General features: G+C 41.5%; 1 protein-coding gene across 1 annotated transcript; it reads left to right on the forward strand.

The window, feature by feature from the left end:
- The first annotated feature begins 2,017 nt into the window (after positions 1-2,017).
- On the forward strand, positions 2,018-6,210 carry LOC124013724. Its single transcript, XM_046328175.1, has 6 exons — positions 2,018-2,088; positions 2,256-2,600; positions 2,761-2,802; positions 4,789-4,971; positions 5,162-5,196; positions 5,299-6,210. Exons 1-6 carry the CDS (start codon positions 2,046-2,048, stop codon positions 5,410-5,412), a joined length of 762 nt encoding a protein of 253 aa, XP_046184131.1. The 5' UTR covers positions 2,018-2,045; the 3' UTR covers positions 5,413-6,210.
- Positions 6,211-17,946: the final 11,736 nt, after the last annotated feature.

Below are 17,946 nucleotides of genomic sequence, written 5' to 3' on the forward strand. Positions count from 1 at the left end.
TTCCAATCTAAAGTTAAATCTAGAATTGGCTTCCTATTTCGCAACAAAATATCCTTCACTCATGCTGCCAAACATACCCTCATAAAACTGACCATCCTACCGATCCTTGACTTCGGCGATGTCATTTACAAAATAGCCTCCAACACACTACTCAACAAATTGGATGCAGTCTATCACAGTGCCATCCGTTCGCCACCGTGGCCTTTTTATTGCCTTTACCTTCCTTATCTCACCTCATTTGCTCACATCGTATATAGACTTGTTTTTGTACTGTATTATTTACTGTATGTTTGTTTATTCCATGTGTAACTCTGTGTTGTTGTATGTGTCAAACTACTTTGCTTTATCTTGGCCAGGTTGCAGTTGTAAATTAGAAATATACTGTATATATATATATATACGTATATGATTTACAGTAAATGCTCTCTTTGTAAGAAGTGCAGTGTCTGTTCACACACCTACCAGGAAGGGTGTTATTTGATGAATCTCCCACCAATCAGAGAGAATAGGTGACTTTCTGTCTTTCTCTGTAACTGTCAGGCAAGAAGCCTACTGATCACAGTACTGCACCAGTCCATTTGGTTCAGGGCAGGCGAGAGTAACCACGAAGGATGGACTGCAAGATGAACCCATTATTATCTGTCTGGTGATTCTGCATCTCACTTGTAAGTACTGTATGTGCATATCTACAGTAGACTGCCTAGTCCATTTCTCATGTGTTTCAGTAGCTATTTATGCTAAAGATCACTGACATTGTCTTCTACCTTGGCTCAATTTACTGACATGGCTTCACTGTAACTCTTATGCAAACTGTGAATTTATACATTTTTCTTCTACATCAATTAGCCAAACTTGAGCCCTTTACCTCTGAATGATTTACACCATGTGCAAATACAGGGGCGAACTGGGACCAAAAATTGTAGTATTTTAGTATTTTGATACTTTGTAGATAGGGCCTCCTGAGTGGCACAGCAGTCTGAAACACTGCATTGCAGTACAAACTGCGTTGCTACAGATGCTGGTTCGATACCCATGCCGGCCGCGACTGGGAGACCCATGAGGCGACGCACAATTGGCCCAGCGTTGTCCGGGTTAGGGGAGGGTTTGGCCAGCCGGGATGTCCTTATCTCATTGCGCTATAGTGACTCCTGTGGCGGGCCAGGCACATGCACGCTGACATGGTCACCAGGTGTACAGTGTTTCCTTTGACACATTAGTGCGGCTGGATTCCGGGTTAAGTGTGCATTGTGTCATGAAGCAGTGCGGGTTGGCGGAGTTGTTTTTCTGATGTTGCACGGTTCTCGACCTTAGCCTCTCCCAAGGCCATACGGGAGTTGCAGCGATGGAACAAGACAATCACGAAAAGGGTGTAATAAATACAATTATATAAAAAATTGTGGATGGGTATCATTTGTATATACAAAATGTATAATAGTAATATTTAAAATGAGTAAATCGGGTGATTTTAAAATTGCATAGGGACGCTTCTGGGGGGATTCTGATTAGATGCCAGCATAGTCGCCTGAATTCATTTAGACGGAAACGGCCGATGTACTTGGGCCGATTCTTGGCAGTCATTCATTTTGATTCCGGGCCGAGTCCGACACCAGATTCCAGGCGGATTCAATTCGTTCCGGTCCCCCGGAAGAGGGCCGCTTGAGGGCAGATTCCTCATTGCTAGCTGGGTAGTGGATAGTTTGTTTGAACTGGTATAATCCATCTGTAGGGTACAATACAAACAAAGCCTTAAGAGCACTAACCCTGATAAGGTGAAGTCTTATGGTCACCTATTATCCCCACTAAACCCAAACACCTACTGTATATGAACCCAAACACTTATCTCCATTTTAATTCAACATACCTATGCTAAACTTTTGTTTTTACACTCCACATAAAATGTCTCTGTCAATTCTGCTCTCTGTAAATAGACATTGTGGTCCAATACCAACTACCACGCCCACTACCAATGAAATCACCTTTGATCTCAGAGTGAATAGTGCTCTCTGATTCACAACCAGACAGAGCAGAATAGATCTACACACAGAATGGCCAAAACCTTCTTACCAGCTCTACTGCTCTATGGATTGAGTAAGTAAGCTACTGTTAAATCTAACATACTGTAGAGACAGAGTAAGATTGAGTGCATCCATCAAGGAAAACCGGAATGTTCAGTGCAGCACTTTTTCCTGATTTCTAACGTGATTTCAATATATAATAATATAATATAGTAATTCACTTTGTTCTCTGTGTTTCAGGTTTGGTCTCTGTGTTGGTTTCTCAGTGTCAGACTATGGAGGTACGTACTGGGGATACCATCACCTTGCAGTGCTCCAATGTTACAACGGCTGTGGGACACACCGCATGGTTCAAGCAAGTCAACGGATCAGAGCCTGTGTGCATCTCGTCTATGTACGGCTTTAACTCAACACCTTATCTCCACAATAGTTTTCAAAGGAGCCATTTTGAAATGTTCAGCAACACCACCACTGTCTTTCTCACAATTACAAAAGTGGAAATAGGTGACTGTGGTCTGTATTTCTGTGGATTGTATCCATATAGCCACATGTTCTTTGTCAACGCAACATATCTAAAAATTCAAGGTACGTTTTCAATTATTTATCTGCCGTTTGATATATTTGAAAATGAATAACAACCTAATCAGGAATTGTCATAAAACAAAGGCAAAACTTTGGACATATTTTTTAGTATAAAAATTGAGAAAAAATGTATTATTTATTTGGACTAATCTCGATGTTATAGGGCACAACGGAGGTGGGAAAATACTAGAGTCATCGACAAAAAGTGAGTTTCTCTTTCTTTCTCATGTACAGCACCTTCAGAAACTATTCATACCCCTTGACTTATTCCACATTTTGTTGTGTTACAGCCTGAATTCAAAATGGATTTTTAAAAAATAATCTCACCTATCTACACACAATACCCTGTAATGACAAAGATAAAATGCCTATCAACCGAATCAGGAGTTATCATGAAACAAAGGCAAACCATTGATGGACATATTTTTCATCATTATATTTTTTGCAAAAAATACATATTCTTTCTTACTAATTACTAATTCTCTGTCTTTCTCATGTTCAGTGCCTTCAGAAAGTATTCACACCCCTAGACTTATTCCACATTTTGTTGTGTTACAGCCTGAATTCAAAACTGATTAAATAGATTGACACAAAATACCCATAATGACAAAGTGAAAACATGTTTTTAGACATGTTAGCAAATGTATTTAAAATTAATTGCAGAAATATATTTATTTAACTAGGCAAGTCAATTAAGAACACATTCTTATTTTCAATGACAGCCTAGGAACAGTGGGTTAACTGCCTTGCTCTGAGGCAGAACAACAGATATTTACCTTGTCAGCGAGGGGATTAGATCTTGCAACATTTCGGCAACTAGTCCAATGGTCTAACCACTAGCCTACCTTGTAAATTATCATTTACATTAGTATTCACACCCCTGAGTCAATACATGTTAGAATCAACTTTGGCAGTGATTACAGCTGTGAGTCTTTCTGGGTCAGTCTCTAAGAGCTTTGGAATGTACAATTTGGAATGTACAATCTGGAATGTACAATCTGGAATGTACAATATTTGACCATTATTATTTTTTAATTCTTCAAACTCTGTTAATCGGCTAGAAAATCTATGAAAAGACTTGAAGATGTCTGTCTAGCAATGACAAACATATTGCTAGACAATCATTTTCAAGTCATGTAATAGATTTTTAAGCCACTTTAAGTCAGAACTGTAACTCAGCCACTCAGGGACATTCAATGTCGTCTTGGTAAGCAACTCCAGTGTATATTTGGCCTTGTGTTTTAAGTTATTATCATGCTGAAAGGTGAATTTGTCTCCCAGTGTCTGTTGGAAAGTAGACTGAACCAGGTTTTCCTCAAGGATTTTTCCTGTGCTTAGCTTTATTATGTATATTTTTATCTTTAAAAAAACTTTGTCCTTTTCGATGACAAGACATGATGCAGCCACCACCATGCTTGAAAATATGAAGAGTGATACTCAGTGATGTGTTGTGTTGGATTTGCCCCAAACATAATACTTTCTACTCAGGACATGAAGATAATTTCTTCTACACATTTTTAGCAGTTTTACTTTAGTGCCTTATTGCAAACAATAATATATTTTTTATTTTGTTCAGACTTTCTTTCCCTCTGTCATTTAGGTTAATATTGTGGAGTAACTACAATGTTGTTGATCCATCTTCAGTTTTCTCCTATCACAGCCATTAAACTCTGTAACTCATTGTGAAATCCCTGAGTGGTTTCCTTCCTCACCGGCAACTGAGTTAGGAAGGACGACTGTATCTTTGTAGTGACTGGGTGTATTGATACACCATCCAAAGTATAATTAATAACTTTACCATGCTCAAGTGGATTTTCAATGTCTTCTTTTTTTACCCATCTATCAATAGGTACCCTTCTCTGTGAGGCATTGGAAAACCTCCCTGGTATTTGTGGTTAAATCTGTGTTTGAAATTCACTTCTCTGCTGAGGGACCTTGCAGATAACTGTATGTGTAGGGTAGAGAGATGAGGTAGTCATTCAGAACTCATGTTAATAAACACTAATATTGCACACAGAGTGAGTCCATGCAACTTATTTTGTGACTTGTTATTAATCACATTTATCTGAACTTATTTAGGCTTGCTCTAACAAAGTGGTTGAATACTTATTGACCCAAGACATTTCAGCTTTTAATTTTTTATTAATTTGTAAACATTTCTAAAACATATTTTCACTCTGACTTTCTGAAGGCACTGCCGAAGCAAAACCAAAACACTGTGATGGAACTATCAGTTTAGTAGGAGAGGATGATGATGGAACGACGTACCTCCCTTCCCTGGTTGTGATCCTGGGTGTTGTGACTGCTGTTCTACTGATAGTCATCCTCATCCTGGTCCTCAAGATCAGACGAGACACAAAAACACACAACACAGGTACGATTGAGGACCATAAACATTTTCTAAAAGGTGTATATCTCAGATGATATCAATTGAAAGCAAACCACACATACACATGCTTAGGGTATTTCCCTCTGACCACATTTCTTTACAGTAACACACAACATAAAATGTATGTTTGAATGACTGTTTGTGTACTGACCCAAATGACTCTTTCCTTACTCAGGTATCGAGGCTCAACTGCAGCCACAAAATAGCCAGGTAATAGAAACTGTCATATTTCGTAAATGACATCCAGATAACTGTACTTGATTAGAATTGTTTGACACCTCTAACCTTATTATATGTTTTCTACGGGATCAGGATCAGGACCCAGAGTCTCTGAACTACTCAGGACTGAGTTTCCGTCAGAAGAAGAGAGCTGAAGGTCAAATGATGGAGATGGAGACAAATGTTGTTTATGCTGCCACAAGATAATTGTCAAATGTTTTAATGTTGATATCAGTGTACTGTAGCACTGATAAAGAACTGATGTAATACATTGAATAGTAGTAGTCAAAAATCCCCTTGTGACAGCCATCGTGATTGAGTGCTGAGGTAGAGGAGGGGCCAGTGAGGAACGCATCACTTCCTGTGTTGTGAGTGACAGGAAGGAGCAGCTCAGTGTTGAGTGAGACCTGCTGAGGTGAACATCACTGGGCCTATCATAGTCTTGACAGAAAGATAGTGTAATATTATTATAATATTCTTTTTACTGATAACCAATATTTTACTACTTTTTGATATTAAAGATGGGCCCTGGGCGTGTATCTCTAATTCTGTGTAATAAGATTTAGGATGCAAACAGCAACAAAATGAGGGGCACTAGTTGAATGTGTATGATAATGGTAACACTGATATGCCTTGTTATTTTCCACTGAGATAAAGTCTTCTCTCTCTCTCTCTCTCTCTCTCTCTCTCTCTCTCTGATGAAGACGAGCAACATGCACCACAGGAAGACTGGCCTGGAGCTCTCTCTCTCTCTCTCGCTCTCTCTCTCTCTCTCTCTCTCTCTCTCTCTCTCTCCTCTCTCTCTCTCTCTCTCTCTCTCTCTCTCTCTCTCTCTCTCTCACCACACAATCTCTTATCAGCATTCAGGCCCCACATCAATTTCCATTCCTACCGCTAGACTGAAAATACCTGACCAAAACCAAACTACTCCAGGCTCTAGACTAGAGAGTTGTGCACAATGTGTGAAGTGTACAATGACAAACACTATTATACTTCAAAACATTATCTGCTGTTGTTATCGTAATTGTATGGTTGAATTTATTTGAATGCATGATGTACAATGATATGAGTGAACATCTGGGGTTTGGGACACCTGTACACCGCCACTGCCAAAGAATACAAATCTGCCGTTTAGTAAAATAACCATGCATTTAGTGGGCTATGTTCAAACAGTCCATAACATGTTCGTTTTTTTTCAACTTCTTGAACACTTTTGTGCACTTGTAGGCATACTTCAATCATAGTGCATACATGATGTGTTTGCATGCATAGGGAACGCATCCATAAACAATAGGCCTGCTGCACTAATGTTGTGTGCAGAGGCAGTTATCAATGCTCTCAGCCTGGTCTCATACACTAGACGTAACATAGTAAATGTAAATAAGGGAAGTTCTAATTAGTATGATATGTTACGTTTGGTATGGTTACATAAGACAGAAGGTTGCTTAAGGCAAAAAAAAGTAGGGTCGTTGGTCGGGAGGGATGATTATCCATTTAATGTGAACCTCTAGCAACCCTTTTCCTTTCTATTGAATACTCTATTGTCCGGTTGAAATATTATCGATTATTTAGACAATTGACAACCTGAGGATGAATTATAAACATCATTTGACATGTTTCAACGAACTTTACCAGTACTATTAGGATGTATTCATCTGCATGTTTTGACCTCCTTATAGCCAGTAGATTACTGAACAAAACGCGCCAACAAAACAGAGTATTAGGGAGTTTATCGAACAAAACAAACATTTATTGTGTAGCTGGGTCTCTTGTGACTGCAACCAGATGAAGATCTTCAAAGTTAAGTGATTAATTTTATCGCTATTTCTGACTTTCGTGACTCCTCTACTTGGTTGGAAAATGTTTGTATGCTTTTGTAAGCGGGGCGCTGTCCTCAGCTAATCGCATGGTATGCTTTCGCTGTAAAGCCTTTTTGAAATCTGACAAAGCGACTGGATTAACAAGAAGTTAATCTTTAAGACGATGTATAAAACATGTATTTTTATGAATGTTTATTATGACTATTTCTGTATTTTGAATTTGGCGCTCTGCAATTTCACCGGATGTTGTCTAGGTGGGTCGCTAGTGGCACGCCTGAGCCAGAGACGATATCATGCGAAATGGATGATAGCCATCCACAAATGAATACATACCATATGAAACGTAACATATCATACTAATTGGAGTGTTCCAGATTTACATTTACTATGTTACGTCTACCCCTGAGTCCAGGTTGAGGCTCTCTGCAAACTCATCTGATGCATTCGCTGCAGACACAACATCCTCGACCTGTGGTCAGTGTCACCTTGCTGGTGTGAACAGGGATGGAAAAAAACACGTACATCTCATACAAAAGTCTCCGTGGTGAGAAGTTTCCACTGAACAACAAAACATAAATGTTTTTTCTTTGGTACTTTTGATTTCACACCTCATCTGTTCTGTGCTATATTTGTTATGGTTTGTTACCAAGGCAGTTTGATGTGCATACAAATAATCATGTTGCTAATTGTGTTGCTAAGGTCTTGGACACGCCTTGTTGTGTTTTTGGTCAACACACATTCGATTTCAGTATTTCTGCTGGACAGAGAGATTCTGAGGAGGTTGATAATTAACAAACCCTCAGGTCCAACAGTTTCAGCCCATAGTTTTTATATTGTTACTTTTTAGGGAGGCAGGAGGGTGGGCCATGTACACATCAAGGCTTACTTTTCACTGACAAAACTGTTATCTTTCTACAGCATCAACCAAATAACAAGTGTGCTTCTGAAATAGCACCCTATGGGCCCTGGTCAAAAGAAGTGCCTCTGGTCAGAGGTACAGTATGTGCACTATATAGGGAATATAGGGAACCTTCACCAAACCTTCTTTCTGAACCACACTCATACCACATGTTTATATGCAGACCACAAACTGTTTTTGTCACTACGCTCATCAGACAACGGAAAAAATACTTTATATAACATGCTATGCCGGACATCTATCATAATTTTTTCAATAACTTGAGAAAGTTTTGAGATGATATACAAATGATATCCATACAATCTCTTTCTGTGAATCCTATGGAAATATAGTAGGTCGAGGCCTACAGTATTATTGGTAATTTTCAGAGCATCAGAATGAGACAATATGTAAATGTAAAAGCACTCTTCAGTTTATACATTCAAGAGTACCATATCACAGAAAAGTGCATGACTAGTGTGCTCTCTGAGAAGGCATTCATAAGCAGAATAATAATACTGATACCTTTGACTGTAAACATATGAGATCACCAATCATAATCATGCCATCTCATAAACTGAAATGAGAACAAGTGCTTATCCATATCATACATATTGTCACACCTACTCCCTCTCCCTCCAGCGCTTGACGTTGCTGGTCTACTAACCACGGGCCCTGGCAACAGTTATTACGCACACCTGCTCCCCATCATTACGCACACCTGGTGATCATTATCTCCTTGATTACTCCCCCTCGATCATTAGGTAGTATTTGTGTGTTTTGTACGTGATCACATCTACGTGCCCATGGGGGTAAGATATCGGATGTTTACCTGGGCACACACATCCTTCGCCGCTGGACACCCAGGTATCACCCGCACCGTCCAATCCCTCTCCGATAAGTACTGGTGGCCCACCTAGGACAGGACGCCGCCCACTATGTCAACTCGTGCTCTGTATGAGCACAATCCAAATCTCCCAGGCATGCTGTAGGGAAACTACTTCCCCTTCCCGTGCCTTGGTCACATCTGTCTATAGACTTCATGACTGATCTTCCCCTTTCTGATTGTTTTACCTTTCCGGTTCACTGTGTTTGTTGACAGATTCTCTAAATCCTGCCGTTTTATCGCTATCTCTGGTCTACCTAACGCTCTCCAGGTCGCTGAGGTACTATTCCAGCAGGTCTTCTAGCACTCTGGTACCCAATTCATGTTGCATGTATGAAAGGCCTTTATGGCAAAGATGGGGGTCACGGTCAGCCTCATATCCGGGTACCGGCCGGCCTAAGTCCAACGGCAGGTGGAGAGGACCAACCAGGAGCTGGGGAGGTTTCTAAGGAGTTTCACTCCGCCTGCCCTGCCAGAAGCTGAGCCCACAGTTTGTGGGGACCTTCAAGGTCCTTCGGAGTGTCGATGAGGTAACCTATCATTTAAAACTCCCCACTAACTACCGGATCTCACACTTCTTTCAAGTTTCCCTTCTCAGGCCGGTGGTCCCTGCTCCCCAGGTTCCTGGTCCCCTGGCTGATGTCGTCCCCTGTGACACCGCTCTGCCTCCCCTGGACATCAAGGGGACATCTGCCTATGCTGTTAGGTCCCTCCTGGACTCCGACGTTGTGGGAGTAGGCTCCAGTACCTAGTGGACTGGGAGGGGTACGGTCCTGAGGAACTCTTGTGTCCCGGTGGCGGACATCCTGGACTCCAATATCATCCAGGTTTGCATCTCCTCCGGTGTCGTCCTGTTGCTGGAGCTGAGCGTCAGGGGGAGCGGGTATTGCCACCCCTAAACCCGCTCCCCAGTGCTCGACATAGCCGGTCTCCTAACCAAAAAGTTGTTTTTTCCCCCACAAAAGTAGTGCACTGGGCCTTTCCTAGTCCTGTATTAGTGGACCGATTTTGAAATCTGCAGTAGTGCAAAAAAGTATCTGCATCTGTCCTGTTCTGTGTGTTTACTGACGCCACAGCAGCCAATCAGGCATGTCGTCCCTCACTCCAGTTCTGTATAAAAAAATGTCTGGCAGAACTTTGCCTGGAAATAACATACAGTGTACAGAGGAAGTTACAAAACCATGTGAAGATATTCAAGTATTCATATATTTATTTTAAGGGTGGTCTCTTGCAACCGTCAGACAGTCTGATATGTGACCAACCGGGCTGAAATCGGTCTTATGTAGCAACATTTGAAATGGTGTTTGTTACGTTTGATAAATGTAGAGACTCAGAGCTACAAAATGGTATATCATACACTACAATTGAGGAACAATGGGAAAATAAATATGCTTTGAAAGTTGAAAGCCTTTGAATGTTTTGGTACTACTACTGGAGAGCCCTTTGTCTACATCCTCTTAAGATTTAGCCCCGACCATCACTTTAAGGGATGATCAAAGCATTCTGTACTAACAGCAGCAGTCAAGCAACCAGGCTAACTTGCTAGCTACTTCCAGACACAAATGAGAGAACAGCTCACTGAACATTACTCACCCTAGCAGAGCTGGTTAGGTTGTTATGTTATCCAGAGCGTTGTTGACTGCAACTGTGCTGTCAGATTGTCAGTTCGTAAATTCAAAGCGTTTCGCTCTCGGAGTGTTTAGAGCACACACTGGACAATCTGGACGATGAGTAGGGTTGCTCCGAATGTTCTGACCTCACAATTGCATTCAAGCACCCAAGCTAACTAGCTAACATTGGCTAGCTTGCTAGCTACTTACAGATACAAATGAGAGAACACCCCACTGACCATTTTACTCACCCTAGCAGAGCTGGTTAGGCTGTTTATAATGTTATCCAGAGCATATGGTGACTGTAACTGTGCTGCTAGCAACAATTTAATTATGCTATTTTGCCGACGTTTACTGACACCGGCCATATTCAATAGGTGTTGAGCGTTCTTAAATTCATCAGTTATTCCATGCTCTGGCACACTCAGACAAGAGTGCTCATCGGAGTATATGGCCAGACTGAATTTACGAACGCACCTGAAATGGTTACTTGCATAGTGGATTATTTTGTTAAGATATGTATCTAGCTAGCTAGCTAAACAATGAACCATAATCCCAACTCAAGATGTCACTACCCTGCATAAATCTGCAGGTAGCTAACCAACCAGGTTCAACATTAGCTAGTTAAGACATGTAGCTAGCTAGCTAGCTAGGTAAACAGTGAACCATAGTCTGAACTCATGACGTTACAACACTGCATGAATTTGCAGGTAGCTAACCAACCAATTTCAATGTTAGCTAGCTAACAGTAGGCTATAACTAGCCAAGCAATGGCTCTGAGATACGAATAATAAGATCATACATGTATGATAGAGGAAATTATGGTTGTAATGACTAATTATGTATTCATTCCAATCAGAACTGACTAGTCCAAATGCTATAATGTACTGTACATGTGAATTTTCTCTCTTGCTCCCTTTCCCAATTGTATATAATGTAGTCAGGAGTTTAGTAACAATGAAGGTCTGTTCCTTAGTTCATTCAGTTGTACAAATCTCCAGGTGGTGGGAACGGGCCATCTCCAGATTGTCTAGAATGTTGATTTATACTGACTGGCCTTGACTTCGTGCTGATAACGCGAAGGCTCAAGAGGGGCCCTCTGCTTGTGAAATAGAATGTTTGAAAACGCTGACGTCATTTTCAGTTTATAACCTGTGGAAATGTGTGTAAGCATTTAGTACTCTCTTGTAATAAACGCTGTTACTTTTGGCTTTTAAGACTGGTCTCAATCTACTTCATGCATAATTAATGAACTTACAACTCATTAATGAATTAGAAATGAGTGCGAATTGGTTTTGGCAATAAAACATACAGGACTTTAGAATTCCTCTATCAATGTAACATTTGCTGGTCAAAAGAACACTTGAAATATAACTTTTTTTATTAATTAAGGCACATGAAAGTTTACATTTTCGAAAAAAAGCGCATTTAAAAAATGTTTACGTTCAAACAGCTCTCCTGTGAAGTAGTGACCCGCGACATACGCCTAGTTTCCTGAAAGGGTCACATATATTAAAGACCTTTATCGGTGGAGACACAGTGGATCTGGAATGCCTCATCTTAGGAGACAAAAATAATTACTTCAACTGGTTCAAGCAGATTGTGAGACAAGCATCTTTGTTGATGCAACCCTTCTACTCTCATTTAAACACTCTGTCGTTCTATGGGGAGTTTATCAATCCTGAGTTTGCTGGTGAGAAGAGTGGAACTAGTTTTGTGCTAACCATTGCAAATGCCAGACCGGCAGATGTGGGGATGTATTACAGTGCCGCATGCGATTATGCCTCCATCATATTTGGAAATTGTGTGTTTTTGATGCATGAGGGTAAGTACAGAAGTTAACAAATAATATGTAATGGTGTCAGGCTTTTTGGATCTGTAAATCATGTCATTATACATTCATCAATCAGCCATGGTTTTACTGTGTAAAATGTGCAACTACAAGGAGCCAGCATGCTGTTCAGCAGGCTGTGTCTGAGTCAGTCCAGCCAAGAGACTCTGTGACTCTGAACTGAACAAAACACACTGAGACTTGTGCAGGAGAAAACAGTGTCTATTGGTTCAGAAATGGCTCAGGAGAATCCAGTCCAGAAATCATTTACACCAATGGAGATAGGAGTGATCAGTATGTGGAGAGCCCTGAGGCTCAGCCACTCTCTGCATCATCTCTGCTGGTCTTCTCTCTTGCTCTTCTAGAGGAGGAGGACTTTTTCTTGGGGGTGAAACTGACAGCTGCATAGTTCAACACGTCACTGTCTTGATTCTGAGGGGGGTGGAGCCATGAGGAAATACATTATGATGACAGCATGATCTACTATATACAGTACAGTGGGGCAAAAAACTATTTAGTCGGCCACCAATTGTGCAAGTTCTCCCACTTAAAAAGATGAGAGAGGCCTGTAATTTTCATCTTATGACAGACAAAATGAGAAAAAAATCCAGAAAATGACATTGTAGGATTTTTAATGAATGTTTTTGCAAATTATGGTGGAAAATAAGTATTTTGTCACCTACAAACAAGCAAGGTTTCTGGCTCTCACATACCTGTAACTTCCTCTTTAAGAGGCTCCTCTGTCATCCACTCGTTACCTGTATTAATGGCACCTGTTTGAACTTGTTATCAGTATAAAAGACACCTGTCCACAACCTCAAACAGTCACACTCCAAACTCCACTATGGCCAAGACCAAAGAGCTGTCAAACGACACCAGAAACAAAATTGTAGACCTGTACCAGAATGGGAAGACTGAATCTGCAATAGGTAAGCAGCTTGGTTTGAAGAAATCAACTGTGGGAGCAATTATTAGGAAATGGAAGACATACAAGACCACTGATAATCTCCCTCGATCTGGGGCTCCACGCAAAATCTCACCCCGTGGGGTCAAAATGATCACAGGAACGGTGAGGAAAACTCCCAGAACCACATGGGTGGACCTAGTGAATGACCTGCAGAGAGCTGGGACCAAAGTAACAAAGCCTACCATCAGTAACACATTACGCCGCCAGGGACTCAAATCCTGCAGTGCCAGATGTCTCCCCCTGCTTAAGCCAGTACATGTTCAGGCTCATCTGAAGTTTGCTAGAGAGCATTTGGATGATCTAGAAGAAGATTGGGAGAATGTCATATGGTCAGATGAAACCAAAAAATAACTTTTTGGTAAAAACTCAACTCGTCGTGTTTGGAGGACAAAGATTGTTGAGTTGCATCCAAAGAACACCATACCTACTGTGAAGCATGGGGGTGGAAACATCATGCTTTGGGGCTGTTTTTCTGCAAAGGGTACCAGGACGACTGATCCATGTAAAGGAAAGAATGAATGGGGCCATGTATCGTGAGATTTTGAGTGAAAACCTCCTTCCATCAGCAAGGGCATTGAAGATGAAACGTGGCTGAGTCTTTCAGCATGACAATGATCCCAAACACACTGACCGGGCAACGATGGAGTGGCTTCGTAAGAAGCATTTCAAGGTCCTGGAGTGGCCTAGCCAGTCTCCAGATCTCAACCCCATAGAAAATCTTTGGAGGGAGTTGAAAGTCCGTGTTGCCCAGCAACAGCCCCAAAACATCGTTTGACCTCTGTCATTGCCAACAAAAGGTATATAACAAAGTATTGAGATAAACTTTTGTTATTGTCCAAATACTTATTTTCCACCATAATTTACAAATAAATTAATAAAATATCCTACAATGTGATTTTCTGGATTTTTGTTCTCATTTTTTCTGTTATCTTTGAAGTGTACCTTTGATGAAAATTACAGGCCTCTCTCATCTTTTTAAGTGGGAGAACTTGCACAATTGGTGGCTGACTAAATACTTTTTTTGCCCCACTGTATATGACTTACAATAAATGTTTTCTTTGTGTGCAATACACCATCTGTTTTCCCACATACCTACAATACAGGAAGGGTGTGATTTGAAGTCTCAAACACCAATCAGAAATTAGGTGACTTACTGTCTCAGTAACTGTCAAGAACCTACATCACATTACGGCATCAGTCCATTTGGACTAAGGTCAGGTCAGGGGGAGAGTAACCACTTAAGATGGACTGCAAAATGACCCCGATATACATCTGTATAGTGATTTTGCATCTCCGTTGTAAGTACCAAATGTACAGTAACGTACATACATGGACTAGCAAGTATAGCGGCTATTTCCATTCACTTCAATTACCATTTTACTTAGATTTTACTTAAACTAATGGCATAACTTAAACCTCTTTGGGATAGGGGGCAGCATTTTCAATTTTGGATAAATAGCGTGCCAAATTTAAACTTTCTGCTACTCATGCCAAGAATATAATATATGCATATTATTAGTGGATTTGGATAGAAAACACTCTGAAGTTTATGAAACTGTTTGAATCATGTCTGTGAGTATAACAGAACTTATGTAGCAGGCAAAACCCCGAGGACTAACCATTCAGAATTATTGTTTTTGAGGTCACTGTCTACTCAATGAGATTTCTAAGGCACTTGTTTGCAGTTCCTACCGCTTCCACTGGATGTCACCAGTCTTTGGAATTTGGTTGAGGTTATTCCTTTGTGCAATGAAGAAGTACAGCCATCTTGGAACAGGGTAACGTTATGTGTACTGTTTAAGAGTTGCGCAAGACTTGAAAAGTAGCGTTAGTTTGTGATCCTCCTGTATTGAAAACAGATAGACCCGTCTTCAATTTGATTGATTATTAACGTTTTAAAATACCTAAAGTTGTATTACAAAAGTAGTTTGAAATGTTTTGGCAAAGTTTACAGGTAACCTTTGAGATATTTTGTAGTGACGTTGCACAATTGGAAGCTGTTTTTTTCTGGATCAAGCACGCCAGATAAATTTACATTTTGCATATATATCGATGGAATTAATCGAACAAAATGACCATTTGTGATGTTTATGGGACATATTGGAGTGCCAACAAAAGAAGCTTGTCAAAGTTAAGGCATGATTTATATTTTATTTCTGCGTTTTGTGTGGTGCCTGCAGTGTTGAAATATGCTATCCCCTCTTTGATTACTGTTGTGCTATCATCACAGAATAGCTTCTTATGCTTTTGCCAAAAAGCCTTTTTGTTGGCTGGATTCACAATGAGTGTAGGATTAATTTGGTATCTTACATGTGTGATTTAATGAAATTTGAATTTTATAGTATTTTATTTGAATCTGGCACTCTGTATTTCCCCTGGCAATTGGCCAAGTGGGAAATTTGCGTCCCCCCTATCCCAGAGAGGTTAAGGCATTGGCATACATAGACTCCTTTGCTTTAAAGCCTTGGAATTCTAATCCTCTCTAATGTTTTTATTTTATCAGATTTTAATAGCTAGCATTTTGATGGCCATAACGAATAGATATGGTGACTGCGGGCACCATTGTTTAACTCCTCGACAATTAAAAACTTTCTTAGAAGTAGCCGCTATTTACTATTTTTAACCTGTGGTTGCTATACATTACTTTTACCCATTTTATAAGAGAATCACTGAAATTGAAAAAATCCAGGCTTTTATAAATTAAATCCAGTCTTAGTTTATCAAAGGCCTTTTCAAAATCCTCTATAAATATCAGGCCTGGCTTCTTAGATGTTTCATTATGGTCTATTATTTCTAGTAGTTGTCGTGTCATGTTTGTCATTTATTATCTTGTCTTGTCCCTGTGCTTCCCATGCTATTCGTTTCCCTCTGCTGGTCTTATTTGGTTCTTTCCCTCCTTCTAGCCCTCTCTCTCCCCCTCCCTCTCTCACTCTCTCGCTCTCTCTTCTCTCTATCGTTCCGTTCCTGCTCCCAGCTGTTCCTATTCCCCTAATCATCATTTAGTCTTCCCACACCTGTTCCCGATCCTTTCCCCTGATTAGAGTCCCTATTTATTCCTTTGTGTTCCGTTCCTGTCCCGTCGGTTCCTTGTATTGTATTCACCATGCTGTGATTGCGTTTCGCCCTGTCCTGTCGTGTTTTTGCTATGATTGTGTATCGCCCTGTCCTGTCGTGTTTTTTGCCTTCATCAGATGCTGCGTGTGAGCAGGTGTCTCTGTCGACTACGGCCTGCGCCTAAGCGACCTGCAGTCTGTGGCCGCTTCTCCAGTTGTTTCCCTCTACAAGTCTAGAGGATTTCTGTTATCCCGTTTTGGACTTAAATAAACTCTGTTTCTGTTAAGTCGCTTTTGGGTCCTCTTTCACCTGCATGACAGAAGGAACCGACCAAGGAATGGACCCAGCGACTTCAGACGCTCGTTACACTGCCGTCGAGATCCAAGGAGCCATGCTCGGCAGACACGAGCAGGAATTGTCCGCTGCTCGCCATGCCGTGGAGAACCTGGCCGCTCAGGTTTCCGACCTCTCTGGACAGTTCCAGAGTCTACGTCTCGTGCCACCTGTTACTTCCTGGCCTGCCGAGCCTCCAGAACCTAGGGTTAATAACCCACCTTGCTACTCCGGGCAGCCCACTGAGTGCCGCTCCTTTCTCACGCAGTGTGAGATTGTGTTCTCTCTCCAACCCAACACATACTCTAGAGAGAGAGCTCGGGTTGCTTACGTCATTTCACTCCTTACTGGCCGGGCTCGAGAATGGGGCACAGCTATCTGGGAGGCAAGGGCTGATTGCTCTAACAAATTCCAGAACTTTAAAGAGGAGATGATTCGGGTTTTTGACCGTTCAGTTTTTGGTGGGGAGGCTTCTAGGGCCCTGGCTTCCTTATGCCAAGGTGAACGGTCCATAACGGATTATTCCATTGAGTTTCGCACTCTTGCTGCCTCTAGTGAGTGGAACGAGCCGGCGCTGCTCGCTCGTTTTCTGGAGGGACTCACGCAGTGGTTAAGGATGAGATTCTCTCCCGGGAGGTTCCTTCAGATGTGGACTCTTTGATTGCTCTCGCCATCCGCATAGAACGACGGGTAGATCTTCGTCACCGGGCTCGTGGAAGAGAGCTCGCATCAACGGTGTTTCCCTGCTCCGCATCGCAACCATCTCCCTCCTCTGGCTTTGAGACTGAGCCCATGCAGCTGGGAGGGATTCGCATCTCGAATAAGGAGAGGGAACGGAGGATCACCAACCGCCTGTGCCTCTATTGCGGAGTTGCTGGACATTTTGTTAATTCATGTCCAGTAAGAGGCCAGAGCCCATCAGTAAGCGGAGGGCTACTGGTGAGCGCTACTACTCAGTCCTCTTCATCTAGATCTTGTACTACTATGTCGGTCCATCTACGCTGGACCGGTTCGGGTGCTACATGCAGTGCCTTGATTGACTCTGGGGCTGAGGGTTGTTTCATGGACGAAGCATGGGTTCGGAAACATAACATTCCTTTCAGACCGTTAGACAAGCCTACGCCCATGTTTGCCTTAGATGGTAGTCATCTTCCCAGTATCAAATTTGAGACACTACCTTTAACTCTCACAGTATCTGGTAACCACAGTGAGACTATTTCTTTTTTGATTTTCCGTTCACCGTTTACACCTGTTGTTTTGGGTCATCCCTGGCTAGTATGTCATAATCCTTCTATTAATTGGTCTAGTAATTCTATCCTATCCTCGTTACTCCTGACGTCAC

Source organism: Oncorhynchus gorbuscha, linkage group LG25 (genome assembly GCF_021184085.1).
Source record: "Oncorhynchus gorbuscha isolate QuinsamMale2020 ecotype Even-year linkage group LG25, OgorEven_v1.0, whole genome shotgun sequence".
NCBI lineage: Eukaryota > Metazoa > Chordata > Actinopteri > Salmoniformes > Salmonidae > Oncorhynchus > Oncorhynchus gorbuscha.